This window comes from Labeo rohita, chromosome 22 (genome assembly GCF_022985175.1).
Source record: "Labeo rohita strain BAU-BD-2019 chromosome 22, IGBB_LRoh.1.0, whole genome shotgun sequence".
Taxonomy (NCBI): Eukaryota; Metazoa; Chordata; class Actinopteri; order Cypriniformes; family Cyprinidae; genus Labeo; species Labeo rohita.
In genome coordinates, this window is record NC_066890.1 from 29,265,981 (window position 1) to 29,292,493 (window position 26,513).

Sequence of the window (26,513 nt, forward strand, 5' to 3'; positions counted from 1 at the left end):
TATATAAAAACTTAATTTTTTATTAGTAAGATGCATTGCCTTGTGGGCAGTTCGCCGACACACAGCGCTACGGGCGTCCCGACTTCGAATCCCGGCTCGAGGACCTTTGCCAATCCCGCCCCCTTATCTTTCTGCCACTTCCCTTCCTGTCAATTAATCATCTGTTCTATCACAATAAAGACAAAAAGAAAAAGAAAAAGTAGTATGCATTGCTAAGAACTTCATTTGGACACATTTAAAGGTGATTTTCTCAATATTTTTATTTTGTTTTTCTTATTTTATTTATTTGTTTGCACCCTCAGATTCCAGATTTTATTGTCCTACCCTTACAAAGTTTTTTTCAGCTTTTAAATAAATTTAGAGGCTCAAACGGACCATGAACGTCTTTTGTTGTCTTCCTTTTATTCAGAACTTGAATCCTCTGTGGAAAACTAAAGTGTTTTTCGGAAATCCACGCCGAGTGTAGGCCCGATAGCCAGGTTTGGTCACTGGGTGTCGCTCTGGAGCAATAAATGGCGCGGTGTCTCCCCCACCCTCTAAACATCTCCTCCGACTGTGTGTATGTGTGCGTATGTGTAGCGCCGAGAAAGTAAGTCTGTGTTTCCAGCTGACTGCTCGCTCTCTCTCAGTGTGTGTGTATGTGTATGTGTGTGTGTTGTCATTATTATTATCCAGTCTGCTCCCAGCTCAGAATGGCCAGATTCACTCAGACTGAGACAAGAAGGGAGCAGCACCCACAGCCGCCCCATCCCGCTTACTCCAGCCTGCTTTTCACTGGACCCGGGGCAGCACCGACCCAACATCCACTCCTCCTAATCCCGCACCAGCACCAGTACGCTCAGATCCCATTTCCTAAACCCATGAACGGGTCAGAATCCATCTCCATTCATCCGGAGAACGGCACCATGAAAGACCAAGATGCCATAAAACTCTTTATCGGGCAAATACCGCGGAACCTTGAGGAAAAAGACCTGAAACCATTATTCGAACAGTTTGGGAAAATCCACGAATTGACAGTATTAAAGGACCGATACACCGGCATGCACAAAGGTAAACGCGTGATTCCCTTAATAACAATCTGTGATTCTGGAGGTGGTAAACACTACAATATATTGTACTGTAAAAAAAAAAAAAACAATATTTTTGTCTCATGCACATCATCCATTAGTGACGCATGCGTTGTTGTAATATTTATTATAAATTATACGAGTCATTTTTGTGGTCCACTGTCATGTCAACATTAAATACATATACTGAGGTGAAACTGTAATATCAAGCCCCTTGAGCCATTATTTTGCACTTCGTTTAAAGACAACTTACATTCTTAGTTTGAACCTTTGCATTGTTGCTTGTATGAATTACTATGTATTTCCATCATCTTGCCGTTCTTAATGGGTGTTAATTTGGGAACTGGGGCAAAGAGGCTACCAAGAAAATTCATATTTAAAGAGTCTTTCTTTTGCCTCTTCCATCCTTTTCAATGGGGAAATACTCCCACCACCCCACAGCATCCTTGTGCAGTCTGACACATATGCAGTTCTCGCAAATGAACAGGCGTTTGATTATGATTATGATTAAATGTATATTAATATAATACTAAGAGAAAGGTGTGCAACATCTGACAAAAAACAGAGCTGTTAAAAGCTCCAAACAGGTGCCAGAGTATAATGAGACATGCACAAATAGTAATAGAACAATAAAACGTGCAGCCTTACTTATCTGATCGTATTTGCACTTAAAACACGTTCGGTTGTGCGTCATAACGAACTACGGCGCGTTCTACATTGTGGCGTGACGTTCTATTTGACAGTTGACATTGAATACGTCATATATCCCACTCAAACAAGAAGACAAAGACTAAAATTAAACCTCAGTTTTGGTGTAATCTCGTTCTCGTCATTTATTCTCCTCAAGCGATATGTGTCGGAAACACAATATTCACATTTGTCTTCGTTAGTGTCAGTTACTATTAGGCTTCATATCAGTGGTGTGTTTATAATTATGCTAATAAGGCTGTATTTGCTCAAGCGTTCATCCACGATATTTACCCCGTGAGAAGCCTTGCTTCATATGGGGTTTAACTGTGTTGAACATGTCAGAGTAATAATGAGAATATATACAATCATTTTGTGGGCGAGAGTTGTGCGTTTTCATTTGGCTAAATTAAACCTAAGCAAACAGTTCGAGGTGAAATGTTAATTTTATTCTTAATTTTAGGTTTCACTGGCAAACGGTTAAGCACTAGAGAGGATATGCATGATTAAAAATGTGCAGCACACAGAGAAAACTTACCACAAGTCGGCCGTTATAAAAGCGCGCCAATTCTGAGGAGAAATGGCACTCAGGCGTCTATCCTTCTTTGATCAAATAGCATCAGGGGTGACATGTAAGTTGTTATGTTATTTGAGGTATTAACTTGTGTAGCAAATAATACAAGACAGAAACACCAGAGAGGATCCAATCTGAGTTGACTGTTCCTCAATAATGATGGTCCTCTTGGGCATTGATGGATGTCAAGCCTATGTGGATACACCTTATCTAGTGCATTACGGTGAGCTGAATAGTCACATCAATTAGACGTCTAAAAAATATAGAGCTTTTCAGTTTGTAGTGCTAAACCCAGAAGAGAATTAGCATTTTCAAGCCATTGGGTTCCCTCAGGAATTTCCAGTGGGGTTTTAAAAATTGTGATTTTCCATTTATAAGTAAAATAAGGTCTGTGGTTAATAATACTTCAGACATTTACATTTTGTTATGCATAAATTACACACAGTTGTACCTCAGATGTGAATTTTGAAAGCGTTGTTTTCTCAAAATGCAAATTGGTAATAAACAAGATGTAACAAAGAAACAAAGAAAACACTATTTCTGAAGACCGACTGTCTATTTTGCTATTTCTGAAAACCTTCTGTTTATTATGTCTGGTTGCGTACATATTAGCTGAACGTCCTGTCATTGCCAGATTACAACATCACAGGCCTATTTTTTTCATCCTAAACTACCTGATTGTACTTGCGATGTAGTTGCCTCTGGGACAGGAACTGAAAATGAGTTCTAAAGGATCGTACGGAGAATTGGTTCTTCAGGATGGAATTTCTTTTCATCTTATGTATTATTCTATGAGGGGATGTGAAGATAAGAACAAGTCAGCAAATATTTACATACACTTTTTGTCAGCTTATAGAGATTGTGCAGTCTTGCGAGTAGTCTCAATATGGACTGCATTGGTGATGTAGACCCCAAGGTTGTTTAAATGTTTGGCTAAAACATCGCTGAGGATGCTAATGTAATTTTTTTATTTTCCAGAATGTGACAAAGGAGCGCAATTGATGAATGTTTGTGTTAATGCCTCTACTCGCTGTGTAGAGCCTACTGTTTGTATTTATGCATCTGTTTCATCATTAATTTCTTTTTTAAAGGGTTCGGCAGACTAAAGGGATCACGTGTAGGTTTCAAAGTGGAGAACATGTTTCGGCGCTAAGTCAGCTTGCTAATCCACACAGGAAAACACAGCATTAGTTTGCTAAGCGCGGTAATAAACCATGACCATAATGACGGAGGAGGATTAGCAACTGTAGTTATTGTCTGAGGTTGCGGTCGTTCGGATCACTTGGTTTGTCCCTCTACAGTGGCTGCTTCTTTGCAATTAAAGCATGCTGTAGTCACCCTAGCCTGCGGTGTTCAGTATGAACAGCTATTATGAGGTCTGTTCAACGGGTCTAACAAATGCTGTCTCTTGATTTGTATTAACAGGTGAGCTTTTCCCCTTCAGGCTTTTCACCTGTGATCAGTTGAGCTCAGCATTTTATTAAAGTTTTTATATTTAGTACGGAGTTGGAAATGGGTTTCACGCTCGCAGATTTGCCTGCAAAGCTTGAGACACTAGCTGTATTTGTAATCGTGCATGAGCGTTGGTATATAGATCTCTTTCTGCGTTTAGCATAAATAGACGATTGCTGCGTTGCTTTGAAAGCCTCTTACACACATTTTAGCACTCTGCAGGTGAAGATGTCCAAGGATAAGCTTGTTCTATCTTAGAATACAAAAAGCATTCAGAACACTATGCACAAATACAAGGTTCTTCAGGCCTAAACCTGATTTAGATCTGATTGTCTTTGCTTATTGTGTCTCCATTCACATCTGCCACTATAGAGTGTCAATGCTTAACTGCTTTCAAGGGACCTATTGTGCTAATGCATTTATGAGAGATTGACAAATAAGATCGAGATCTTAAAAATAATCTTATGAAGTATCAAACAGTTTTAATTTCCGTCTTTGTGGTCCTTGAAAAAGGTGAAAGCCAGGCTATAGAAAGGTTCAGTGCCTATAAATGTATATGTAACCTTGTTGGACAGTGATTTGAAAGTAGTTTCATGCTATTTCCAGTATTGCAAAGAGTTAAGATAGGAGATTTTTCAGAGGCCTTGCAGCAAAATGACATCACAAATCCCTTTTAATAGAAAGATAAAACCTATTTTGTATGGTTTACCAAGAACCAATGTTGGGTTCATAGTAGCATCTTCATATTTGTAATTCATTTGTATGAGTGCACTTCGTCCGTTTTAAATTGTTTTCCAATAAAACTTCATGGAATTGGAGTTTTGTGGTTTTTATTAAATTCTATTTGTTGCAAGGCTTTCTAAAAGCTTAAAATATGTACGTTTGCATAGTTTTTCCTCTTAAGTGGACCAAAAATGATGACTACTTATCTTGTTTCCACAGGTGTTTGTCCACAACGGTCGAGAGTAGAAATGTAGTTCACGCCTGTGATGTAAACTTAAAGCTACAAGTCTTTTGAAGACTTTTGTTTCATCCCAACTTCAAGTTTCAAGGAAACATCTCAACCAATCAATAAAACCTGCACCTCACTCTTAAAAATAAAGGTTCTTTATTGGCATTGATGGTTCCATGAAGAACCTTGAACATCCATTAAACTTTTCAAATGCAGAAAAGGTTCTTTAGATTTTTAAAATGTTCTTCAAAATGGTTCTTTTAAGATGGGGTGGGGAACGTTAATCCTGGAGGGCCAGTGTTTCTGCAGAGTTTAACTCCAACCCTAATCAAACACATGTGAACAAGCTAATCAAGGTCTTCAGGATACAGGTTAGTATTTTTGTCTTCAGGGTTGGCGCTAAAGTCTGCAGGGACACTGTCCCACTAGGATTAAGGTTCCCCACCTGTTTTAAGAACTGTTCACTGAAAGGTTCTTTGGAGAACCAAAAATGGTTCTTTAATGGCATCACTGCAAAAACATTTTTTGGAACTTTTATTTTTAAGAATGTTGTTGAGTGATTTTCATTGGCTCTTTAATAAGACAACATCATTGGCTTAAACATATCCAGTGGCTTTTTTAAAAATAATCTGACCGTCCGAAGACCCAATCTTCTGTAAATACTGTAATACGCAACAAGGCCAATTCATAAAAAATGCAATACTTCAGCAGCTCTCCTGGCAGGAACCGTAGCTCTGAATGTCAGGATGAGATGTTCCCTCCTCTACCGGCAAGCTTTGCTTTGAGCTACTTGTCTTTTCATGTGAACTGGCCACTTATCTCCCCTTTACCTGCTTTTAGATGGACTTTACTCCATGCAGAGAAGGTTATTTTTCTTTTTAGGTGGAAAATGTGTTTTTTTAAGGCCATTACCATTCATCAGGAGATGGCACTTACCGTAGAGTATTCTAGACAACCCTCGGTGGAAAGAGGTTCAGTGACCTTCCGTAACATGTCCGTTTTGTGGACCGAGCATAAAACACAAAAGCGAAATTATTGATGCGCTATTCTAAGATGCTGTGAATCTCTCCCTCGTGACCGTTTTTACGGCGGATAATAAGCTGGTCTTCAAACATGTCATAATGTCTGCTGTGTTTGCTAATAGAAAAGCCCACCCGATTCCCTGCTGCTTAACCAGATCGGTCTTTAAATCAAAAACACTACTGCTACTGCTGTAGGATTCAGTGAAATTAACTATTAAACACTGTATTTAAAAGAAAAAACTTTAGTTTTTAATGTTAAAATATTTTCTTATAACACTACCAGTCAAAAGTTGATTTGCTGTTCAATAAACATTTTTGTTATTATTATTAATGTTTTTTTGTTGATTACTTTTTCGAGGATTCCTTGATGAATAGAAGGATCCAAAGATCAGTATTTATCTGAAATTAAAAGATTTGTTTTAAAACTTTCTTTGTGTCTTGACCAGGGCGTTCGTTTTCTGTACGATGACATAACTTCTTGCTTAACTAACATAGTATGATTTGTCGATGGAGAAATTAACTAGCTATTTTCCCAAAACCATAGTAACTTTGTTACATATCTGTCATTTGAGCCACACTGTTTTACAATATAGATTCATTGTTAATGGTGCCAAACAGTTGGTGGAGTAATAACTTTGCTAATTAGTTGGTTGAAGATCAGATTAATGTCAGATTGTTGTTGTAAATAACAAACATCACATTTGAGGACTACTTGGATATTTGTGTTCTGTTCTTTTGCTGTATTCATCAAACTGTGCTACAAAGCATAGTTGAGCGCTTTGTAACTTTGTAATGGTTTTAACTGTAGTTTAAAAAAACACTAGCAATGTTTCCATCACCCTGTTTTTATGCACATTTTTGAAGTTTCGCATTAAAAACGAGTGATGGAAATGACAAATTTCAAATAGAAACCCCTTAATTTCCCAAAAAGTTTTTATGCTCACGTGAGGTGGTTTTTGACTTGTGCGAAAAATGGTTCATGCGAATAATGGGAGATGGAAACGCATTTGCCGAATGAATTCCTTTATAACTTTGCACTATGGGAAGACACTATGGGACGGCATAACCTGACTAACCAGCGGACCAATCTTATTGCACAGCATCTAAAATGTTATGGTCATTCTGAAATGCCTGAGCAAAGTCTGTCGTCAACGTATTCCTGTATAATTTCCTCTCAGAACTGTCTTAACACGACAACAGGCGTCCACCTCCGAAAGCAATGACTGCATTTATTGTATTTCGTCTCCTCACTCTGAGGCACACGTAATTCGTTATAAATGAAAACTAAATTATATTCAGTGGCTTCTCCTACTTTTCTTAGTGATATTTAGTGCCAGTTTATCAGGAAGTGATGATTTTGTTCTCCTTGATTCGTTAAAAGAAAATGATGCTTATTCGCAAATGTTTTATGCAATATTCCAAAGTTAAATTTGCAACCTTGGATGAAACCCCGGCTACTGAATCACTGAACTGAAATATAACTGAATATAACAACAGAACCTGCAAACATACTAGCAGTGCTTTCGGGAAACACACCCTAGCCTGACATAAACTGTTTCAGTCCAAAGCTGCGATTTTAACTTTATACGCAAAATTGGATATCGCATAAAACATTTGCGAATAAGCACCGTTTCCATCCAACGAGTCAAAGAAAACAAAATAATCACTTCCTGACCAACTGACATGAAATATCATGCTATGCAACGAGATTGGTCCACTGGTTAGTCAAGTTATTCCGTCCCATTGTACAAAGTCACATGACTTTTTTGATGCGCACAAAGGAATTCAGCAAATGCGTTTCTATCTCCTGTTGTTTGCATTAACTCCTTTTCACACAAGTTAAAAACCTCCTTGAGTGAGCGTAAAAACATTTATGCGTTTTTTTTCAGAAATATGGCATTTCCATCACTTATTTCTGATGCGATACTTCAAAATGCGCATAAAAACAAGATAACATTAACATTTGCACAACCAGTGGAGTAAGTTTAAGTCTCTTTGGCTGACCAATAGCAAAACCTGTTTGGAAACAATCATTACTCGTTGAAAATATCCAGACTTAGCTGCTTAGCTTGTCTCCCAGACCCATTTTGCCTATTTTCCAGCTGGTCAGACTGAAAAACCAGTTGTACATTTGCAATGCAGGAAAACCAGCCAACACCAGCTGGTTTAAGATGTTTTATTCAGCAAGTTATTTTTTTGGTGATGCTATTGGTGCAGAAATTACTCACTTCATCTTGGAAGATTTTCTTGGGCCATTTCAAAATGGAGGTCAATTCGAAGGGATAAAGCTTATTAGTTACTCTTTTCTGTTTACTGTTTTGCGCAATAAACTTTTACAAGGTCAGTCCAGAGGTGCTGTTTTTTTATGGAGGGAAAGGGAGAATGACGACAGAGAATGAAATGTATGATACACCGGCGTGACTGTTCTTTCCGACATTTCCTGCAGTTGAACTGTTGTTCTGGTTTTTCGAGCTTCCTGAACTAAAGATTTATTGTCGAGAGGAAAATAAATCAACACTCAGCACGGTTGACTAATGAACAGCGAAAGAAGGATCCTGCTGCCGTTGATGAGAACGGCTTGGAAATATGTAAATGCCTCGTTGGAATTTGAGCAGAAAAGCCTTTTTCCACTTCCTTTGATCTCGGGAAGGAGGGCATGGCCATTATGTCAGTCAGAGAGCTGTGACAAATGCCATGCACGCACACACACACAGAGCTGGAGTGGACAGGGAAAAATGACAGTAAGGCAGAAGGCTAAGCACAATAGATGAACAGACTGAGAGAGATGGAGTGATTGTCAGAACCACTGAAAACAAATGGTGCCTTTAATCCGGAGGCACCGGAGGAGTGACGGGCCCTTCTGACAGGATGGGAGAGCCAGATCCACCCCAGCAGACAGGAGAGGGTGGAAACAAAAGGATTTAATATGAAAGGGGAGGTGTGGCGGGGCAGATGTGGGACACCATCACGATGTTGAGAGTTTGACAGGATAAGACTGGTTTGCATTAGTATTTAGGTATTCGTACCCAAAGGGTAGTTCTAGCCTGCTAGATCAGTGGTTCTGAACTGGTTTTGCTGAACATCAAGTGACGACCCAACACAGTATCAAAATTGTTTACCGTAATAGTCGTTTTAGTATCTACAACATGTAAAATTAGCGATAGTTCACCCAAAAATGAAAATTCTGTCATTAATAACTCACACTCATGTCGTTACAAACCTTTTTTGTCATGCTGTTGTAGTTTTGCAACCTGTCCAATGTCAGTTTGACTAACTTTTACCAATAGCAAATTATTTTTTGCAGAATATCGTTAAGATTTCTGACCCTGCATAGACAGCAACAAAACAACAGTGTTTAAGGTCCAGAAAGGTAGTAAGAACATCGTTAAAACAGACCATGTGACACCAGAGGTTCAACCGTAATGTTATGAAGCTTACGTGTCAGTCGTTGACGCGTGTTCGTGAGTCTACAATGATGCATGTTTTCGGCTCATATATAGATTTTTTTTTATTTTATTTTGCGTGATTTTTGTTCATATTTTATTACGGTGTTGCGCAACCTGTGCTTTGTCAGTGTGACTAGCTTTTACCAATGACAGACAATTTTTAACAGAATATCGTAAAGTTTGATTAGATTCATGACGATTTGATGCTTTGACGTAAACATTTTCTTCAAACTTTCAAATGTTGATAATGAGTCCAGTTGGGTTGTATTTTCATTCATTTTGCATCATTTTTTTGTAATGCTCTGGTAGTTTTGTAACCTGTCCAATGTCAGTTTGACTAACTTTTACCAATGGCAAATTATTTTTTGCAGAATATCATAAAGTTTGATTAGATGCATGATGATTTGATGCTTTGACGTCAACGACACAAAATACAGAAAGCATTTTCTTTGCACTTTCAAAAGTTGATAATGAGTCCAGTTGGGTTGTATTTTTACTTTTATTTTGTGTAATTTTGTTCGTGTTCTTGTAGTTTTGCAACCTGTCCAATATCAGTTTGACTAACTTTTACCAATGGCAAAAACATTTTCTCAGAATAACTTACATTTTTATTAGATCCACAGTGATTTGATGCCTTGATTTTAAAAACAAATAATCTGTAAAAAAATTCAGCAACACTTTTTAAAGTTGCTAATTAGCCCAGTTGTATCCCAGTTTTTTTTTTGCGAAACTTTCTTACAAATTTTTTAAAGAGTGTTGAGCAACCTGTCCATGTCACTGGGTTTCCATTCAAAGTTTCCATCCAAACTTAGGTGCAAAACTGGAATTTCACATAAAAAAATTTGTGAATAAGTACTGTTTACATCCAATGAGTAAAAGAGAACAAAATCATCACTTCCTAAAAAACTGGCACTAAAAAACTTTTTTTTTTTTTTTCAAAATTTTGTTTTCATCACTTCCTAATATGATACTTCAAAATGTGCATAAAAACAGTGCGAGTACTAAACATGCCAGATGCCAGATAATTTTTGCCAAAACATCATAAAATTCGATTAGATGCATTATAACGAATTGATGCTTTGACGTTAGCGGCAATAAATATGGAAAGAATTTTCTCTACGAATATTGTCAACTATACACAAAGATAGTTTGTGACCCAATGGTTGAAAAACGTGCCTCACCAAAAATTGGTAACGATTTGTAAAATTTAAGTTTTAAGATGTCAGTATAGCAACTTTTCTTAACTATCTTTTTTCTGTGGCATCACATGCACTTGTAAGTGTAGAAGTTGTAGAAGAAGTTCTCCAGAATCTTTCCCAGATTGCTTCATCTCTTCCACAGTCCTGCGCGTTATTGAATATGGTTGTTGTTTTTATTTTAGTATTGAAAAGTGATGCTACGACATGAGCATGGCTGAAAGGTGATCTGGGAGAGGATGTTATCAGTGAGTTTGTGGGACCCGTCGGGGATGTGCGGAGAGGCCTGCTGCTCAGCAGGGCTATTAATAGAAATCTGTGGTATTTCCGAAAATAGGTTAAGCTGCCACTGCTGGCATCACTGCTCGCATGCCAGCCATCCTCTGAAGACAGAAAGAGAGAGAGAGAGGAGGAGAAACAGATGTAGCCTACTGAGGAAGTGTCTTTGTTCCGTCGTACCCTTCTTGCACTCGGTGCACCATCAGAGCGTTTCTAGCTGAGGACTTCCCAGCATGCCGCAAGACACAGTGTCACCCAACGATATTTCAAATTCACAACACAATAGCGGCTCTACACCTATTTGAGGCTTGCCATGACAAACAAGTCTTGCATATGTATAAGGAAGCCACTATTCGGTACCCATAGGTGTTTTTTTTATACCCACGTTTGCAATATTCCAAAATTATTTACTATTTTTACAAGTGTGGATTTTGGTTGCATCAGATTTTTCAAGTGATATCAAACTTATGATTTCTAGAATATCATTTTAAAGCTCCAGCTTTATGTTAGGTGACGTGCGTATAGTTTTGCTCTGGTACATTGAGGTTGAGCACATTTAAAGGTGGCTGCCTTAATTAAGGTTTACAGGTTACGCTAGCGCGCCGCTTATATTACAAGACTCATTACAAAGTAATTAGGCGAGGGCAGGGACAATATTGTTGTCTGGACAATGACTGAGAGAGAGATTTGAAGGAAATCAAGCCAACGTATGTTTTTTTTTTTCATGGGAGGCAGTCAATGCATTAATGCGTTTAACATGATACACGTTAACTGCAAGTGACTTTGATTACTAAGCTCATTTATGAGAAACGTTTATGCATTGTCATGCACAAATGCTACATTTAGATAGATTTAGCAAACATTTAGATACATAAATTGCTTTTTTTGTTACTATGATCAGTTTTATTTGCCTGGATAACCTGTATCACAAAATACTACTTGCATTTGAACAATGTACAGACTTCTTTTTTTAATCACTATTATTAGTTTTATTAGCTTTTCTTACCTGCAACATAAAGTACTATGCTTAATTTTATCAAGATGATGCACTTTGTACAAATCAGTATATTGCGATGCATTACAATAATACTGAAATCCAACGAAGCCATACCTTATTTTTTCTCTTGAGCTCAGCATATGAAGTTGTTTTCTTGACTTCTAGACTAAATGTCCTCTAACAAAGCTAGTTTTGCTTTTTTGACATTTAGACTTAGTTCACCCAAAAATTAAAATTCTGTCATTAATTACTCACCCTAATGTTGTTCCAAAACCGTAGGACCGTCATTCATCTTCAGAACACAAATTAAGATATTTTTGATGAAATTTAAGAGCTTTCTGACTCTGACAGCAACTCAACTATCAGCAAAATTATGCCATTTTTTACAACAAATCAAGACTCACAAGTAGGGCTTTATTTGATTATTAATTAATTAATTAGTTAATTAATTTGGGACCCTGAACCACAAAACCAGCCATAAGGGTCAGTATTTTGAAATGGAGATATCATTTCCATTGATGTATGGTTTGTTAGGGTAGGACAATATTTGGTCAACAACTATTTGAAAATCTGTAATCTGAGGGTGCAAAAAAAAAAAAAACTAAATATTGAGAAAATCACCTTTAAATTTGTCCAAAGTTCCTAGCAATTACTATTCAAAAATTAAGTTTTGATATATCTACAGTAGGAAATTTACAAAATATCTTCATGGAACAATGCAGAATACCTACTCCGCCATGTTGCCGTCAAATACAAAAGCTGCCATGTCAACCTGCTACTGTAAACAAAAGCTTGCAATGCTTGCTCCACCTCCGGGGTCTTCTGATTGGTCCACTGTTCTGGAACTGACATTGATGAGTGGCGCTGCGTGTGTTGACATGGTATAATGACACGGTATCTTATGGTGTGTTCACACCAGACGCAAATGTAATTATTTGCACGAGAATATTACATACAAAGCCAATGCAAAGACACGAATAGAGTCGAATTTGCACCGTAATGTGCAGCGCGTTTGCCACAAATGCATGATATTTGCCTCAAATGCATCTTATGCGCAAGTCGAAAAATTTCAACTCGAGTGGAAAAATCCATATAATGCTAATTACACACACAGTAGTATGTTTTTAATGGGAGAACCGGTATATTAGGATGGGATAACCGGAATAACCGACATGGGAAAATTAAGTTGGTTAGAGGTTCTGAATTTCAGTGCACTGTAAAAAACAAACAAACAAACAAAAAAACATGATTTGTTAAGTCAACTTAAAATAATTTGTTACCCTGCTAACTTAAAATTTTAAGTTCAGGTCAACTTTAGTCAACTGAAAATGTTAAGTTGTACTAAACAACAACTTAAATATTTGAGTTGACTAAACTAAAAAATTGGTTTGTTAAACTTAACAGCTGTGTTTGTCACCTGACTGCCTTAAAATTGTGAGTTGAATCAACTCAAATATCTAAGTTGTCAATCAATAAAACTTAACATTTCAAGTTGACTAAACTTTTTTTTTTTTGGTTGACTTAAATTTTAATGCAGCGGGGTAACAAATTATTTTAAGTTGACTCAACAAATTGTTTTTTACTGTGTGTGCGAATCTGTCTTGTTTTGCTTATTTAGATTTGCTATGAATTTAAAAAGATACAATGATCTGATGTTTTGATAGAATACAGTGAGAAAAAAATTGATAAATGTTTGCGCAGTATGGCAATACACAGCCAATTTTTTCAAGTAACAGCACAGCAGTTTAAAGTTCAGTGCTTTGTTCTGAGAGCTAAACTTGAACGTGTTGGGAAAGAGTGGGAGGTGTGAATGACGGGACTGCTCGTGAAGTTGCAAAGTGCTCAGGCGAGAACGTGGAGAATGGGGGCACGGAAGCAGATTTAGCGCCAAGACCTTCGCACTTAACAGGCACCTCACAGTTCAGGGCTTGCACACAATTATAAGGGGGGGCAGGAACAGTGGTGCGACGGGCTTAGCTTTTACTATTAAAAACAGCAAATGGGGGCTGTCAGGAGTGGAGGGAGGGAGCGGCACCTTCAGTTCAGCTTGCTTAATTACTGCTATGCCTCTCTACCTCCCCATGAAGCTCTACGCCATTCCTCAGACCCGCGGGCCTCATGGGCCTCTGTCTGTGTGATTGCTTATTAGCATGGGGGTTAGATGTCATTTTTGTCCTGGAAGAGAGAGGCACGTTTTTGCTGGCAGTAGCTACATTTGACTTTCGTCTGTCAGGAGAAGCAATTTCACAAGGCATCTAAAAGTCTAAGATTACTTGTGAAAATTCTCCTCAGTTTGTAGTATTAAAATTTTGGTAACACTTTACAAAAAGGTTCATTAGTTAACTACATTAATTAATATGAACTAAGAATGAACAGTACTTCTACGGTATTAAAATCACAAGTTGTGGTTGTTAACATTGGTTAATGTACTGTGAACTAACATGAACAAACAATAAATGACTATTTTTATTAACTAACATTAACAAAGATTAATAGTGTAATAAATGTACTGTTCATTGTTTGATCATATTAGCTAATACATTAACTAATGTTAGCAAATGACACCTTATTGTAAAGTGTTACCCAATTTTTTTACTTAATTTTTTATTAATTATGATGTTTTAACTAAATGTTTTTTATATATATATATATATTTTTAAATATCAGCATAACATAATAAAAAATGTAATTAAAACAGTTAATTAATGAATAAGAAATAGTGTAGAATATTTTATCTCCATGTCCAAAATTTTACATTTGTATTTATTTTCAGCATTAAATGGGGGAAAAAATGATTTTTTTCAGATGTTGGCAGTAGCAACATTTGACTTTTATTTATTTATTTATTTATTTATTTATTTATTTATTTTTATTTTTTTTGAGAAATTACTTCAAAACACATCCAAACCACTAGTCAAAATGCTCCTCATTTTGTATTATTAAAATTAAATTTTAATTAAAAAAATAAATTACATAATTTTTTTTTAAAAATGATCAAATTAATTATAATATTTTAAAGAAATTTTATTAGAACAGTTCATTAATGCACTATAAATAGTGCTAGAATATTTAGTACTTCTTGTATCATGATTGTTTTTTTGAATGTCCAGAATATGAAAATTACAATTTATTAAATTAAGATTAAATTGGGAAAAAAATCCCAGATTTTCAGAAGACTGATGCATATTTTTGTTGGCAGTAGCTACATTTGACTTAATTAATTATAATATTTTAGAGAAATGTCATATATATTAGAATAAAAATTAAATTAAAAACAATTGATTAAAGCACTATAAATAGTGCATTATTTCCCCCCAACATTTCTAACATTTTATTAATGTCCAAAAGTTGAAAATTGTGTTTATTTCCAGGATTAAATTGGAAAAAAGTGCAGATTTTCAGAAGAGTGAGGGACAGCTTGGTTGGCAATAGCTACATTTGACTTAATTGTAATATTTCTGATAAATATTATACAGGCCAACAATAGCATTTTTTTTAGATATAGCATCCATATAACATCTATATAAAAACAATTAATTTACACACTGTAAATAGTGCAGAATATTTCATTTTCATTGTACATAACACTTTATGTCCAAAATTTGTATTTGTTCCAAGGTTTAAATGTGAAAAAAAAAAACAGAATTTCAATGATTTCAGGTTTTTTGCACCTCACTCTATTTATATTCCCATTCAGTGAAGCGTTTTATCACAAACTATTCACCTCCATATAGAAAAAGGATTATATTAGCTCTAATTTTGAAGTAAAATCCATTCCCTACTAACCGTGCAGCTTCCTTTGTTAATTTTTAAATCGCATTTGATCAAACAATACAGATTGTTATCAAACAATGCGGTAGATCATTTCCACACTCCGTCCTCAGGGTGCTGCGTCAGCCGTTTCCATGCGTGATCTTTTTATGTCGAGTTTCAAATAATTTCATCATGCAGCCCAAAATTGCGCGCCTGGTATGCAACAGCAGGGCAGTAATTTGTACGTGTTTGGATTCCAATTATGAATTTGTTGGTGCCTATGGGCTGCAATCGCACTATGCATTAAAGTGAGAGGTTTCGAATTAAAATGTTTCCCTCGCTATCTGTTTTATTGTCACTTTCTCTCTCTCACGGACACACTCGCATTATTCTTTTGCTAATGTTAGTGGGGCAACTAATTTACTCTGGATATTCTGCATTGTGAATGTATCCAATTTGGTTCATGAGAAATTGCAAGATCAGATGTTCGGCACAGATTGAAAAGAGCCCGTCTTGGCGGGAGGATTTGAGACATAACAAAGCTTTGATGTATTTGAAAGCACTGCAGTGTTAGTGGGATTGATACAATAATAAATATCACAGAACACAAGTGACTTGCTTGTTTGCCTGTCCCAGCAAGTCTTTTTGAGAAAACAATGTTTTGGCCAAGTCTCATTTATCAACCGTTCATGACCCCAGGTCCTTCACATAGTGGGTTTTGATTAGTTATTAGCATTTGGCCATTAATATTTGCTGTTCTTTAAGTTGACATCTGTTGACCTTAGCCAGAGTAAAAGGCTCATTTAATTGTACGCTAACGAAAACAAGGCTACAACGGACTGAACTCCAAGATTGTAGTGACAAAACATTGAAAAATACCTTTGACCTACCAGGAAAGCATGACATATTGAATTGCCTGCTTTCTCCACCACCATTTATGTTTTCAGCAAGTAACTCTGACTAAAAACTGTAGTCAAGTAGGGGTGCGTGATATTTATTGTCTACGAAAGTTTCAAAATTATTTTAACAGTGTGTGAGCACTATTGAGTATGTACGGCCATGTCAGCAAAACTCAGATGTGAACAGCACAGATTGCACTGAATATGTTGTTCTGCTAATTTATGCTGTCTAAACCATGTAAAAAGCATGTGGAAGCTGCTAAATCATATAGGGAAGGACTTAGTAAGCAGGAAAGGGTGCAATAGTTTGACAAACCGAAGTTAATAGGTTGTATATTAAGGTAGGAATAGGTAGGATAGGTAGGATATTAAGTTACTATTTCACCTACTTGACTGGAAATGATAAGAACAAACACTGATGTTGACGAGATTCTTGTCCTGGAAATCCTGGTTCAGTTTGGCCAACCACAAACACCTTTTGTTTCCCAGACAGTTTTTTGCACTCCTTGACTTGGCAGTCTATAGCACTCCAAATGTTTTTCCCGGTCCGACCGATTAGTACAGCCCAAAACATGACGATAATTGACTATTTTCAACCTCAAAAATAAAAGTTTTGTTCGGTTCAGTGGCATTGTTTACGTTCAGTGCCGCCAATATGATTGATGATTAATGACGCGCCCTGAAAACACTCAATACAATATAGTTAGAATATCCACACTCTTAAAAATAAAGGGTCTTCACGACGGCATGGAAGAGCCTTCTCTGTCTAAATGGTTCCATCAAGAACCTTTAACATCTGAAGAACATTTCTGTCCCACAAAAGGTTCTTTGTGGCAAATGAAGGTTCTTCAGATTCTAAAAAGGTAAGAAAGAGCTGGTTCTTTAAAGAACCTTTGACTAAATGGTTCTTTGTGGAACCAAAAATGGTTCTTCTGTGGCATCACTATGAAGAACCTTTTAAATCACCTTTATTTTTAAGAGTGTAATTCAAGAAATTAAATAAAAAAAGGTTGTTTTTTATATTTATAAGATATGATATATTTAGGCAATCACTCAAGAAAGAGTGCCATTTCCAAAATATCAGTGCGTGAGCACAGTTGTATTGTATTGATTATATATTATTATAATATATTATATATATTATAAGCATAGTGCTATTGTCAGTTTACAACTGCTGTTATTCAGTTAAATAAATTTATGCGCTGCGGATTTAATATGCGCTTTATTTACATGCGTGTAGGTTATGTGCATCTCAGAGTGACTCTGTTTACAGTAAATGCTGCAGCACACACACAGTTATCATTTACTGTACATGCACGGACCGTCTTGAACTTCATCTTTGCATATTCTGTGAGTCTTTGTAGGCCCATCATAAAGAAGTGGCCGAATATATAAGATAAAGTGGACATTTGAATGAAATGTTTAGTCAATATTGAACAATCGTTAGATCACGCAGTAAAGTGTGAAATATATTTTTCGGCTGTTGGCGCCCTCAGCAGGCATTTGTTATAATACGTAATGTATATTAGCTCCATTGTTTATAATACATTAAGTATGAACAGTTAAACAGTTCAATAAAATTATATGATTACTTGCTATTAATACTTTATTTGAACTATTTTTTTTGCCTCGTTTTTTGTGTATTTTAAGTCACAACAAAAGTCTGTTTTTATTGTTTTTATCACAAAAATGTAATTATTATTATCCGATTACTTGATTAATCGTCAGAATAATCATCCAATTACTCGATTAATCGCTAGAAGTATCGACTGATTACTTGATTAATCATCAGAATAATCGTCCGATTACTCGATTAATTGCTAAAATTATCGGCTGATTACTTGATTAATCATCAGAATCATCTGATTACTCAATTAATCGCTAGAATAATTGACTTATTACTTGATTAATCGTCAGAATGATCGACCGATTATTCGATTAATTGTCAGAATGATCGGCCCATTACTCGATTAATCGTCAGAATAATAGACCGATTATTCGATTACCAAAATCGAATCGAAAATTAATCATTTGTGACAGCCCTACTGTGGTGTTTCATTCATTCCTGAATAAATCAGTTTTTGAATGAATCATTTGAGTCAATGTTTCAGTGATCCGTTGCTTCGGTTCTAAATGAATCAGCTGTTTTGAGCAAATCATTTGAATGAATTATTCAATGACTCACACTCATTAAGAGAGAGACCTACCGCCGCCAGTTTTAATGTCATATTTATTTATCCATTTATATAAACCAGCCAAGACAAAAATACACTCAGGCCCCTAGAATGGAGTATTCGGGAACCTGTTTGAAATGATCAATTTTAGCAATTCCGTTTGGTGACATTAGTTAAAGATACACTTCATCTTTAAGGAGTATAAACACACAGTGTTTATTCTGGTGCAGTTGAACATGGGTGAAGAAAGAGAAGGTGACAAGGCAGAGAAAACGAGACGACTGACTGCTTTGAAGTTACTTTCACAACTACAAAACTGTGATCCTCACATCGCAGTTTGATTGTTGCCAGCGAGTCTGTTATATCGGGCAAATCCGAGACTTGCTTTACTGTAAATACGTCTACCAGTTTGCACTGTTAATGTCATAAAAACTAATGGGCTCAGGGATCTTCTTCTTGCAAAGTCTCCTGCTCTCTGATAACCTGCGGCAGAAGGGTTATATAACGGGTGCGTATATATGCATGTTTTTATGAATTCGCATCTCTGTCTGGGGACTCAAGAGACTTGAAGTTTCTCTTCCTAGTTCTCCGCCACTGTTCGCCTCTCTGTCAGGGTGTCAAGGGTAGTCAGGGCTTATTCCAGCCGGCCCGAGAGTCTCGGACAGGGACGGCTGGCTGATCTATGGACTTGCTCAAACACACACCAGCACACGTACGCAGAAACACACACACGGGCACATCCAGTGTAAAGCGGACTGGACAGGCTCCCCCATGTTAGAAAATAGACTGTCTGTATTTAGCTTGTCTGCAGGGACTCCTCACGGCACCTCTGGCCCTGTCATTGTAAGGGACGCGGAGGCTTTGTGCTGGCTCGTTTTTCCTGTGCTGGCGAGCGGTGATACTCGATAGGAGCACAATGTTGTGGGTGGACTTGAATCTTGAATTAAATGAGGACCAGTTCCTTTCGCTCTATGATTCAAACCTTTGATGCTTGCATACAGGACCATCTTGGGTCTGCAGCCTCTTGAGTCGCTTTCCCAGATTTATTTTCAGGTGTGGTAAGTGAATCAAACAAGATAACTTTCAGAACCCGTCACTTTCAGTGTTCCTCAGTGGTGGAACTGACTAACATCCTTTCGAAATAGCAGAAACCATCACAATCTTCTGAAATCTAAAGACATTTCTAGAAGCAAATGAATAAATAAATCCAAGAAGTAACTTTCAGGAAACTCTGAGGCACCAAGATCAACATATTTGGCATCACGGATGCAAATATGGCATCAGAAACATCGCTTTTATGTTTATTTATTTATTTATGTTTTCAGAGAACTTCAGAAACCTTCAGAACTTTTAGAAGTAGGGCTGGGTGATATGGCAAAAATGTTCATATCAGTTGATATCAATAATTACCATGATGAATTTCAAATATTTATTTCTTTTAATTTTAATGGCAGATTTTTGCTCCTAAGTGGAAGTTATAGAAACCAGAACATTAACTGTGGTTTTAAATGACTTTTTATGGTCAGAACATGACAAACAGTTCGTTTTTGAATTCTTTACACTTTTCCAGTCATTTTTCCTTAACAAAATAAGTGTCAGTCCGGACCAATAGCCTCACGGTTAGTGCGACGACATACAGTGCAATTGCGCTCACGGCGACCCGAGTTCGAATCCCGGCTTGTGGTCTTTTGCCGATCCCACTCCCCTCTCTCTTCACCCAATGCTTTCCTGTCTGATCTACACTGTCCTGTCCAAATAAAGGCATAAAAAAGCCTTTTTTTAAGTCTTAAGTCTTTTTTAAGGTTTAAGTATAGACTGGTCTAACCCTTTTAGAAAACTTTTTAGTGAACAAGTCAAAACCTTCAAGCAGCATTTGTATTTCTGTTGTTCCTTCCAACCCCATTTGAAAGTCACTTTGCATGAAAGTGTGTGCTGTAAATGAATAAATGTAAATGCTTTTGTCCTGATTGTCTGGCCACTGTTAGTTGTTTGGTTACTTGAAATGACTTTGGCCACCCGTCGATATCAGGCAGTATTGAGTTGGAGACCACTGTCTATCCAAGTCATTGAAAGTCTCCTTTCCTTTTTGTCACACAGGCTGCGCGTTCCTCACCTACTGCGCCCGCGAGTCGGCCATCAAAGCCCAGAACGCCCTCCACGAACAGAAGACACTGCCGGGGGTAAGTCGGCTGCCAGCCTTTCGCCTCACCTCTTTAAGAGGGCCACCATGCCAGTCAAAGCTAAAGCCGTATGTTTTAGACAGAGAGCTAAAGCCTTTGGAGCAGAAATCAGTCGATAACCCAGCCTTTTAAGATCAGGCTTTGAGCCGTTTCATGGTACTTCTCCCCGGGGACGTTTGCAAGCATTGATCCGATGCTTTCAGCGCGGGGCTTGGGGATGCAGTGATAGCAAATGTCAATTCATTTGTTCTCTCAATTTTTCCAAACTGCTCCATTTACGCAAAAAGCCAGTGAGTCATTGTTGCCCAGCTGCACAAAAGTATTCCAGACGCACAAAAATAAACATAGCGGGGTGCAGCGAGAGCGTTTCCATTGAGGGTTGTGTGCTTCTGGGGATGGCTGGCAATTGCGACGGCATTCAAAGCACAAAACACACAAGGAGGGCCGACAGTAGTCTTCACGGCCGTACACAGCCAGAGTGAATGGTATAACAATGACATATTGTTGCTGTGCTGCCAGACAGACATCTCCTGAAGTAACCTGCAAGAAACTTGGATGCACAGAGATCAAGGTTAATGCAAATATGGGACCAGAAGAATTGCTTTTGTGCTTTTTTTTTTTTATTTTTGTTTTGCTTTGCTGTGTTTTGTTTGTTTTTTTTGTTTCGCTTTGCCTTGCTTTTCCATTGCTTTGTTTTTTTTATTCTGTGTTTTGCTGTATTTTATGTTATTATATTTTTTCAGTTTTTTTTTATTTTGACATTACATATTATATTATTATTTATTTGTTTGTTCATTAATTTGGTATCGCAGTTGGAAATAAAAGCAACATTGCTTTTGTACCTTTTTTCCTTTTTTTGAACATTTAAGTTCTGACATTATTTTTTAATAACGTTTTGTTTTGTTTTTTGTTTGGTTTTATTTTGCTTTGTTTTTCACTTTGCGTTTTATTCTATGCTTTGCTTTATTTTAAAAAGTATTATATTTTACTGCTTTTTTATTTTGACAGTGCATATTATATTATTTATTTGTTTGTTAATTAATGTGGCATCACAGATGGAAATATGACTCCAGCAACATTGCCTTTGTGCCTTTTTTCCCCCCTTTTTTTGAAAATTTAATTAGTGACATTATTTTTTTAAAGCATTTTTTTTTGTGTATTTGTTTTGTGTTTTTGTTTCGTTTTGTTTTGGTTTGGTTTGTTTTGGTTTGGTAGTTTGGTATCATTTTGGTTTGCTTTGCTTTTCACTTTGCTTTTTGTTTTGTTTTATTCTTTGCTTTGCTTTATTTTACAAATTATTATGTTTTTATTTTAGTTTTATTTTTTATTTTGACATTACATTCCAAAATGCATTTATTTATGTGTTTGTTTGTTTTTTCTTTATATTCCTCTACAACTTTAGATTATTATTTGTGGTTAATTGTCCCAAAATCCTTAATAGTGAAGTTTCTTCTTTATTCCTCTTTAATTACTTTTTTTTTCATGATAAATTCTTTCATCAGCAATTTAATGTTGGATAATTTTCAAAATATCAGAATTTCTTAGTGTTTCCTCTTCTTCTCAGTTTGGCATGATGGTTGAATTTATATTCATCCATTGGTATGACAGAGGTTCAAGAATTTTAAAGTAGAAATATTATATACACATTCAGAGATGTCTAAGGTTGCTGACCGTTGAAACCTTTACGTAAGAAGCCTGAAAGTAAAAAGTTTTAAATGAGAAGCCAATGACAAGTAGTATCCAACATTCGATTTAGTGCCACTATGTCAAACACACACCCACACATATTTTTACCCCCAGGAGAACATTTGAGCCTGAAAGGAGAAAAAAAAAAAAGATGAAGGAGGGGGCAATCAAAATGTGACACATGTCATCCAGGCGTGTTGAGAATATATCACAACTTCCCCGTCGCACTGTGGGGTGGGAGAAACACGCGCGCACATGTACACAGACTTGCTGCATGTGTGACATCATTGCATCAGCTTCACTTACCAGTGTTGTCATCCCATGAGACAACTGCGAATAAGGTAGTAGGTGTTTGTTGAAGAGTCTGAGAACTACAGGCGTGTTTTTATGTTCATGTGTTTGCCTGCTAGGAATAGGACATGGTGGTTGACTAGCTCCTCTCTATTTTTTCGTGAATGTATATTTTGGTTTTAATATTTCAGCGGTGGTGCTCTAATTAGCATGCTGACAGTGTGGCACGAGTTAGCTTTTACAGTTTGCACTGTAAAATCCTCCCAGGAAAAGGTGCGTCTTCTAAATTTAACACATTCAAAACACTGCGTCTGTAGCCATACACATTTAAACAGACATCTTTGGCTGTTGCATCATGTTTTTTTAGGGAGTTTTTAAATCAGCGTGTCACATTTTTAAAAAAGCATCACAAAATCCTTTATTCGGTTGCGCTCTAGATATTTCCGAACACAAGAACATGTCTTAAATACCCCCAAAGAAATGTGTCCAATCTGGGTCAGGTGAACCTGAAACTGGTCTAATTATTCAGGGCTTTTTCTTAAAGGGACAGTTCATCCAAAAATGTAAATTGGCATTGTTTTCTTGCCCTCATGTCGTTCCAAACCTTGTTTTTTTTCAATGAAGGCCAGCGTTGTTTCGTTCCAAAACCTGCGTTTCTTTCTGCAGAAAATAAAAGAAAATATTTTCAAGAAATCTGGCAACCACACCGTTTTTATTCCCATTAACTTCCACTGATTTTTTTTTGTCTTTGGAAGTCAGTGGGAACTGATGCCAAAATATCTTCTTTCATGTTTACAGAAAAAAACTCTTTTTAAGACTGTTACAGGTAACCCACAAATAGTCTATTTTGAAATTTTGTGGTTTGTGAACATGCTCTTTCCTCTGTGTGTATCTGCTAAAGTGGCCTGCGGTGATTCTTGGCCATACAGCCTATCCCTAAATCTTGTCCCAACAACCCCCACCTCGCTACGTTGATGGTAAGCAGATATGCCAGTTGTTTGTTTGCTAAATCCTGCTTGATATGCAGATTGCCAGAGGCTACAGAGTAATTCATGTAAACTAGCGTTCTCTCGGAGAGGACCTATAAGTTATTTATGCTTCTGTTTGGTCCTTAACTCTTGACTGACCGTCCCTCTTAGCAAAAACCTTGATGGGAGATGATCAGGCTTTTGCTCCAGCGTTATTTATATACTATTAGAGTTTCTATTAATAATCGATTAATTCAAATTTTGCTTTTGATAGATTTTTAATGATTTCTTTTGTCACTTTTATTTGTTTTTGTTAATGAATATCTCTCATAATCAAATAGATTATTAGAAGTGTCCATTGTGCACTCCTAGTGGCATCAAGTGGAATTTTAAATATAATGACTGACAGTTTTACAGTCTTGAATGTGGAAAAATTTGTTTTAGTTTTCCTGTTAGTGTTATTTTGGGCTGCACAAAAAAGAGCAATGTTTACTTCATCTTTATATTTTAAAGAAATTATTTAAATAAATATTTGAAGAAAATATTTGTAGTTAATTTCATAAGATATCTCGTTGATTCTGTTATTCTAGATTTTTTTATACTTAATTACAGTCTTAAATGTGGTAAAATATTGGACAGATAACCGATATCATACCGATATGTTGTGCATCATAACGTAAAAACTTATCGCAGGGGGCTAAATTGCACTCAGCTAGCAGTTGTGCATGAAAAACCCTAACCCTAATGTAAAAAATTTGATAATTTGTAGATTCCGTTTTCTAGAAACTTTCCAGATCTTCTTTTTATTCTTTTTCTTTTTCTTCATTACAGTTTTAAATGTGAAAAAATCACAGTAAAATATTGGTTTGATAACCAGTATCGTACTGATATATTGTGTGTTATATTGTAACAAGTTAGGGAGATGAATTGTGCTCAGGTAACAGTTGTGCATGAGAAATCCTAATCCTAACGTTTATTTATTTATTTTTTTTATTATTTAAATAAATATTAAAGAAATCAAATTATCTTAATAATTAGTAGATGTTTTTCTAGGATTTTTCCAATTTTCCATTTTTTTTTTATTCTTCATTACAGTCTTAAATGTTGAAAAAGCACAGTAAAATATCGGTTTGATAACCGATATCATACCGATATACTGTGCGTCGTATCGTAACACGTTATCATAGGGGGCTAAATTGCACTCAGCTAGCAGCTGTGCATTAGAAACGCTAACACTAAGATTTTTTTATTACAAAAGTAATATGTATATATTTAAATAAATATTTAAGAAATTCATTTTTCACAGATAATTTGATAATTTGTAGATTCTGTTTTTCTAGGATTTTTTTCAGATTTTCTTTTTATTCTTCATTAGTGTTAAATGTGGAAAAAATCACAGTAAAATATTAATCCAATCACCAATATATTGTACGTTATATTGTAACAAATTATCGTAGGGGGCTAAATAAATGCTCATCTAGCAGCTGTGCATGAGAAACCATAATCCTAACCTTTGTATTTTAAATAAATATTTAAGAAAACAATTTTTCGCAGATACTTTGATAAGATAATTTGTAGATTCAGTTTTTCAAGTATTTTTCCAGATTTTTATTTCTCATTACAGTCTTAAATGTGGAAAAATCACAGTAAAATATTGAGCCGATAACCGATATCATACCGATATATTGTGCACCATATTGTAACAAATTATCTTGGGGGCTAAATAACATTCAGCTACCAGCTGTGCATGAGAAACCCTAACCCTTTATGACCTTTATATTTATATTTTTTGCAGATAATTTAATAAGATAATTTTTTGAAAATTCTGTTTTTCTAGCATTTTTCCAGATTTTATTTTTACTCTTCATTACAGTCTTAAATGTTGAAAAATCACAGTAAAATATCGGTTTGATAACCGATATCATACCGATATATTGTGCATCATATCGTAACAAGTTATCATAGGGGATTAAATTGTGCTCAGGTAGCAGCTGTGCCTGAGAAACTCTAACACTAAGCTTTATATTTTATAAAATTATTAAAAATATATATTTAAGAAAATAATTTTTCACAGTTAATTTGATAGATAATTTCTAGATTCAATTTTTACAGGATTTTCTCAGATTTTCTTTTTATTTTTCATGACAGTCTCAAATGTGGAAAAAAAATCACATTAAAATATCGGGCCTATAACCAATATTGTGTTGATATATTGTGTGTCATATTATAACAAGTTATCGTAGGGGGCTAAATTGCCCTCAGCATTAGAAACCCTAACCCTAATGTTTATACATTATATATATATATATTTATATATAATATTTTACTAATATTTTTCCACATTTAAAACTGTAATCTGAAAAATCTGAAAAAGTCCTGTACAGCTGTACATGGGAAAAACTAAAAAATATATATTTAAATAAATACTTAAGAAATTATTTTTTTCACAGATAACTTGATCATTTATTGGTTTTGTTTTTCTTTTATTCTTCATTATAATCTTAAATGTGGAATATTGATATATTTTGTCATATTTACAGAAAGCTAAATTAACTTTTTGTGCATGAGAAACCCTAACCTTAACCTTTATATTTAAAAATAAAATCACAGTAAAATATCAGGCTTGATAACATTTATTGGTTTTGTTTATCGTCTAGCACTCAGCTAACAGTTGTGCATGAGAAACCCTAACACTAACCTTTATATTTAAAAAAATGACAGTAAAATATCAGGCAGATAACCGATATCATACCGATATATTGTGTGTCATATTGTAATAAGTTATTGTAGGCGGCTAAACTGCACTCAGCTAGCAGTTGTGCATAAGAAATAATAGCCAGTTGAGTAAATGGCCACGTTTTTCTGGATGGAGCTTCCCCAGAGCGTATCT

The 26,513-nt window shown here is 35.9% G+C and overlaps 1 protein-coding gene across 14 annotated transcripts in view; it reads left to right on the top strand.

Annotated features, from left to right (window-relative positions):
- The first annotated feature begins 602 nt into the window (after window positions 1–602).
- Window positions 603–26,513, top strand: part of celf5a (cugbp, Elav-like family member 5a) — a 281,579-nt gene continuing 255,668 nt past the window's right edge. For 8 of the 14 annotated variants that reach the window (XM_051094404.1, XM_051094405.1, XM_051094409.1 and 5 more), the window contains exons 1-2: window positions 604–1,050; window positions 20,596–20,678. In XM_051094404.1, the coding sequence (XP_050950361.1) occupies window positions 639–1,050; window positions 20,596–20,678 (495 nt within the window). In that variant the 5' untranslated portion in view covers window positions 604–638. Of the gene's footprint in view, window positions 1,051–20,595; window positions 20,679–26,513 lie in introns of all 14 variants that reach the window. The other 6 variants (XM_051094408.1, XM_051094413.1, XM_051094416.1 and 3 more) reach the window with 2 other exon arrangements.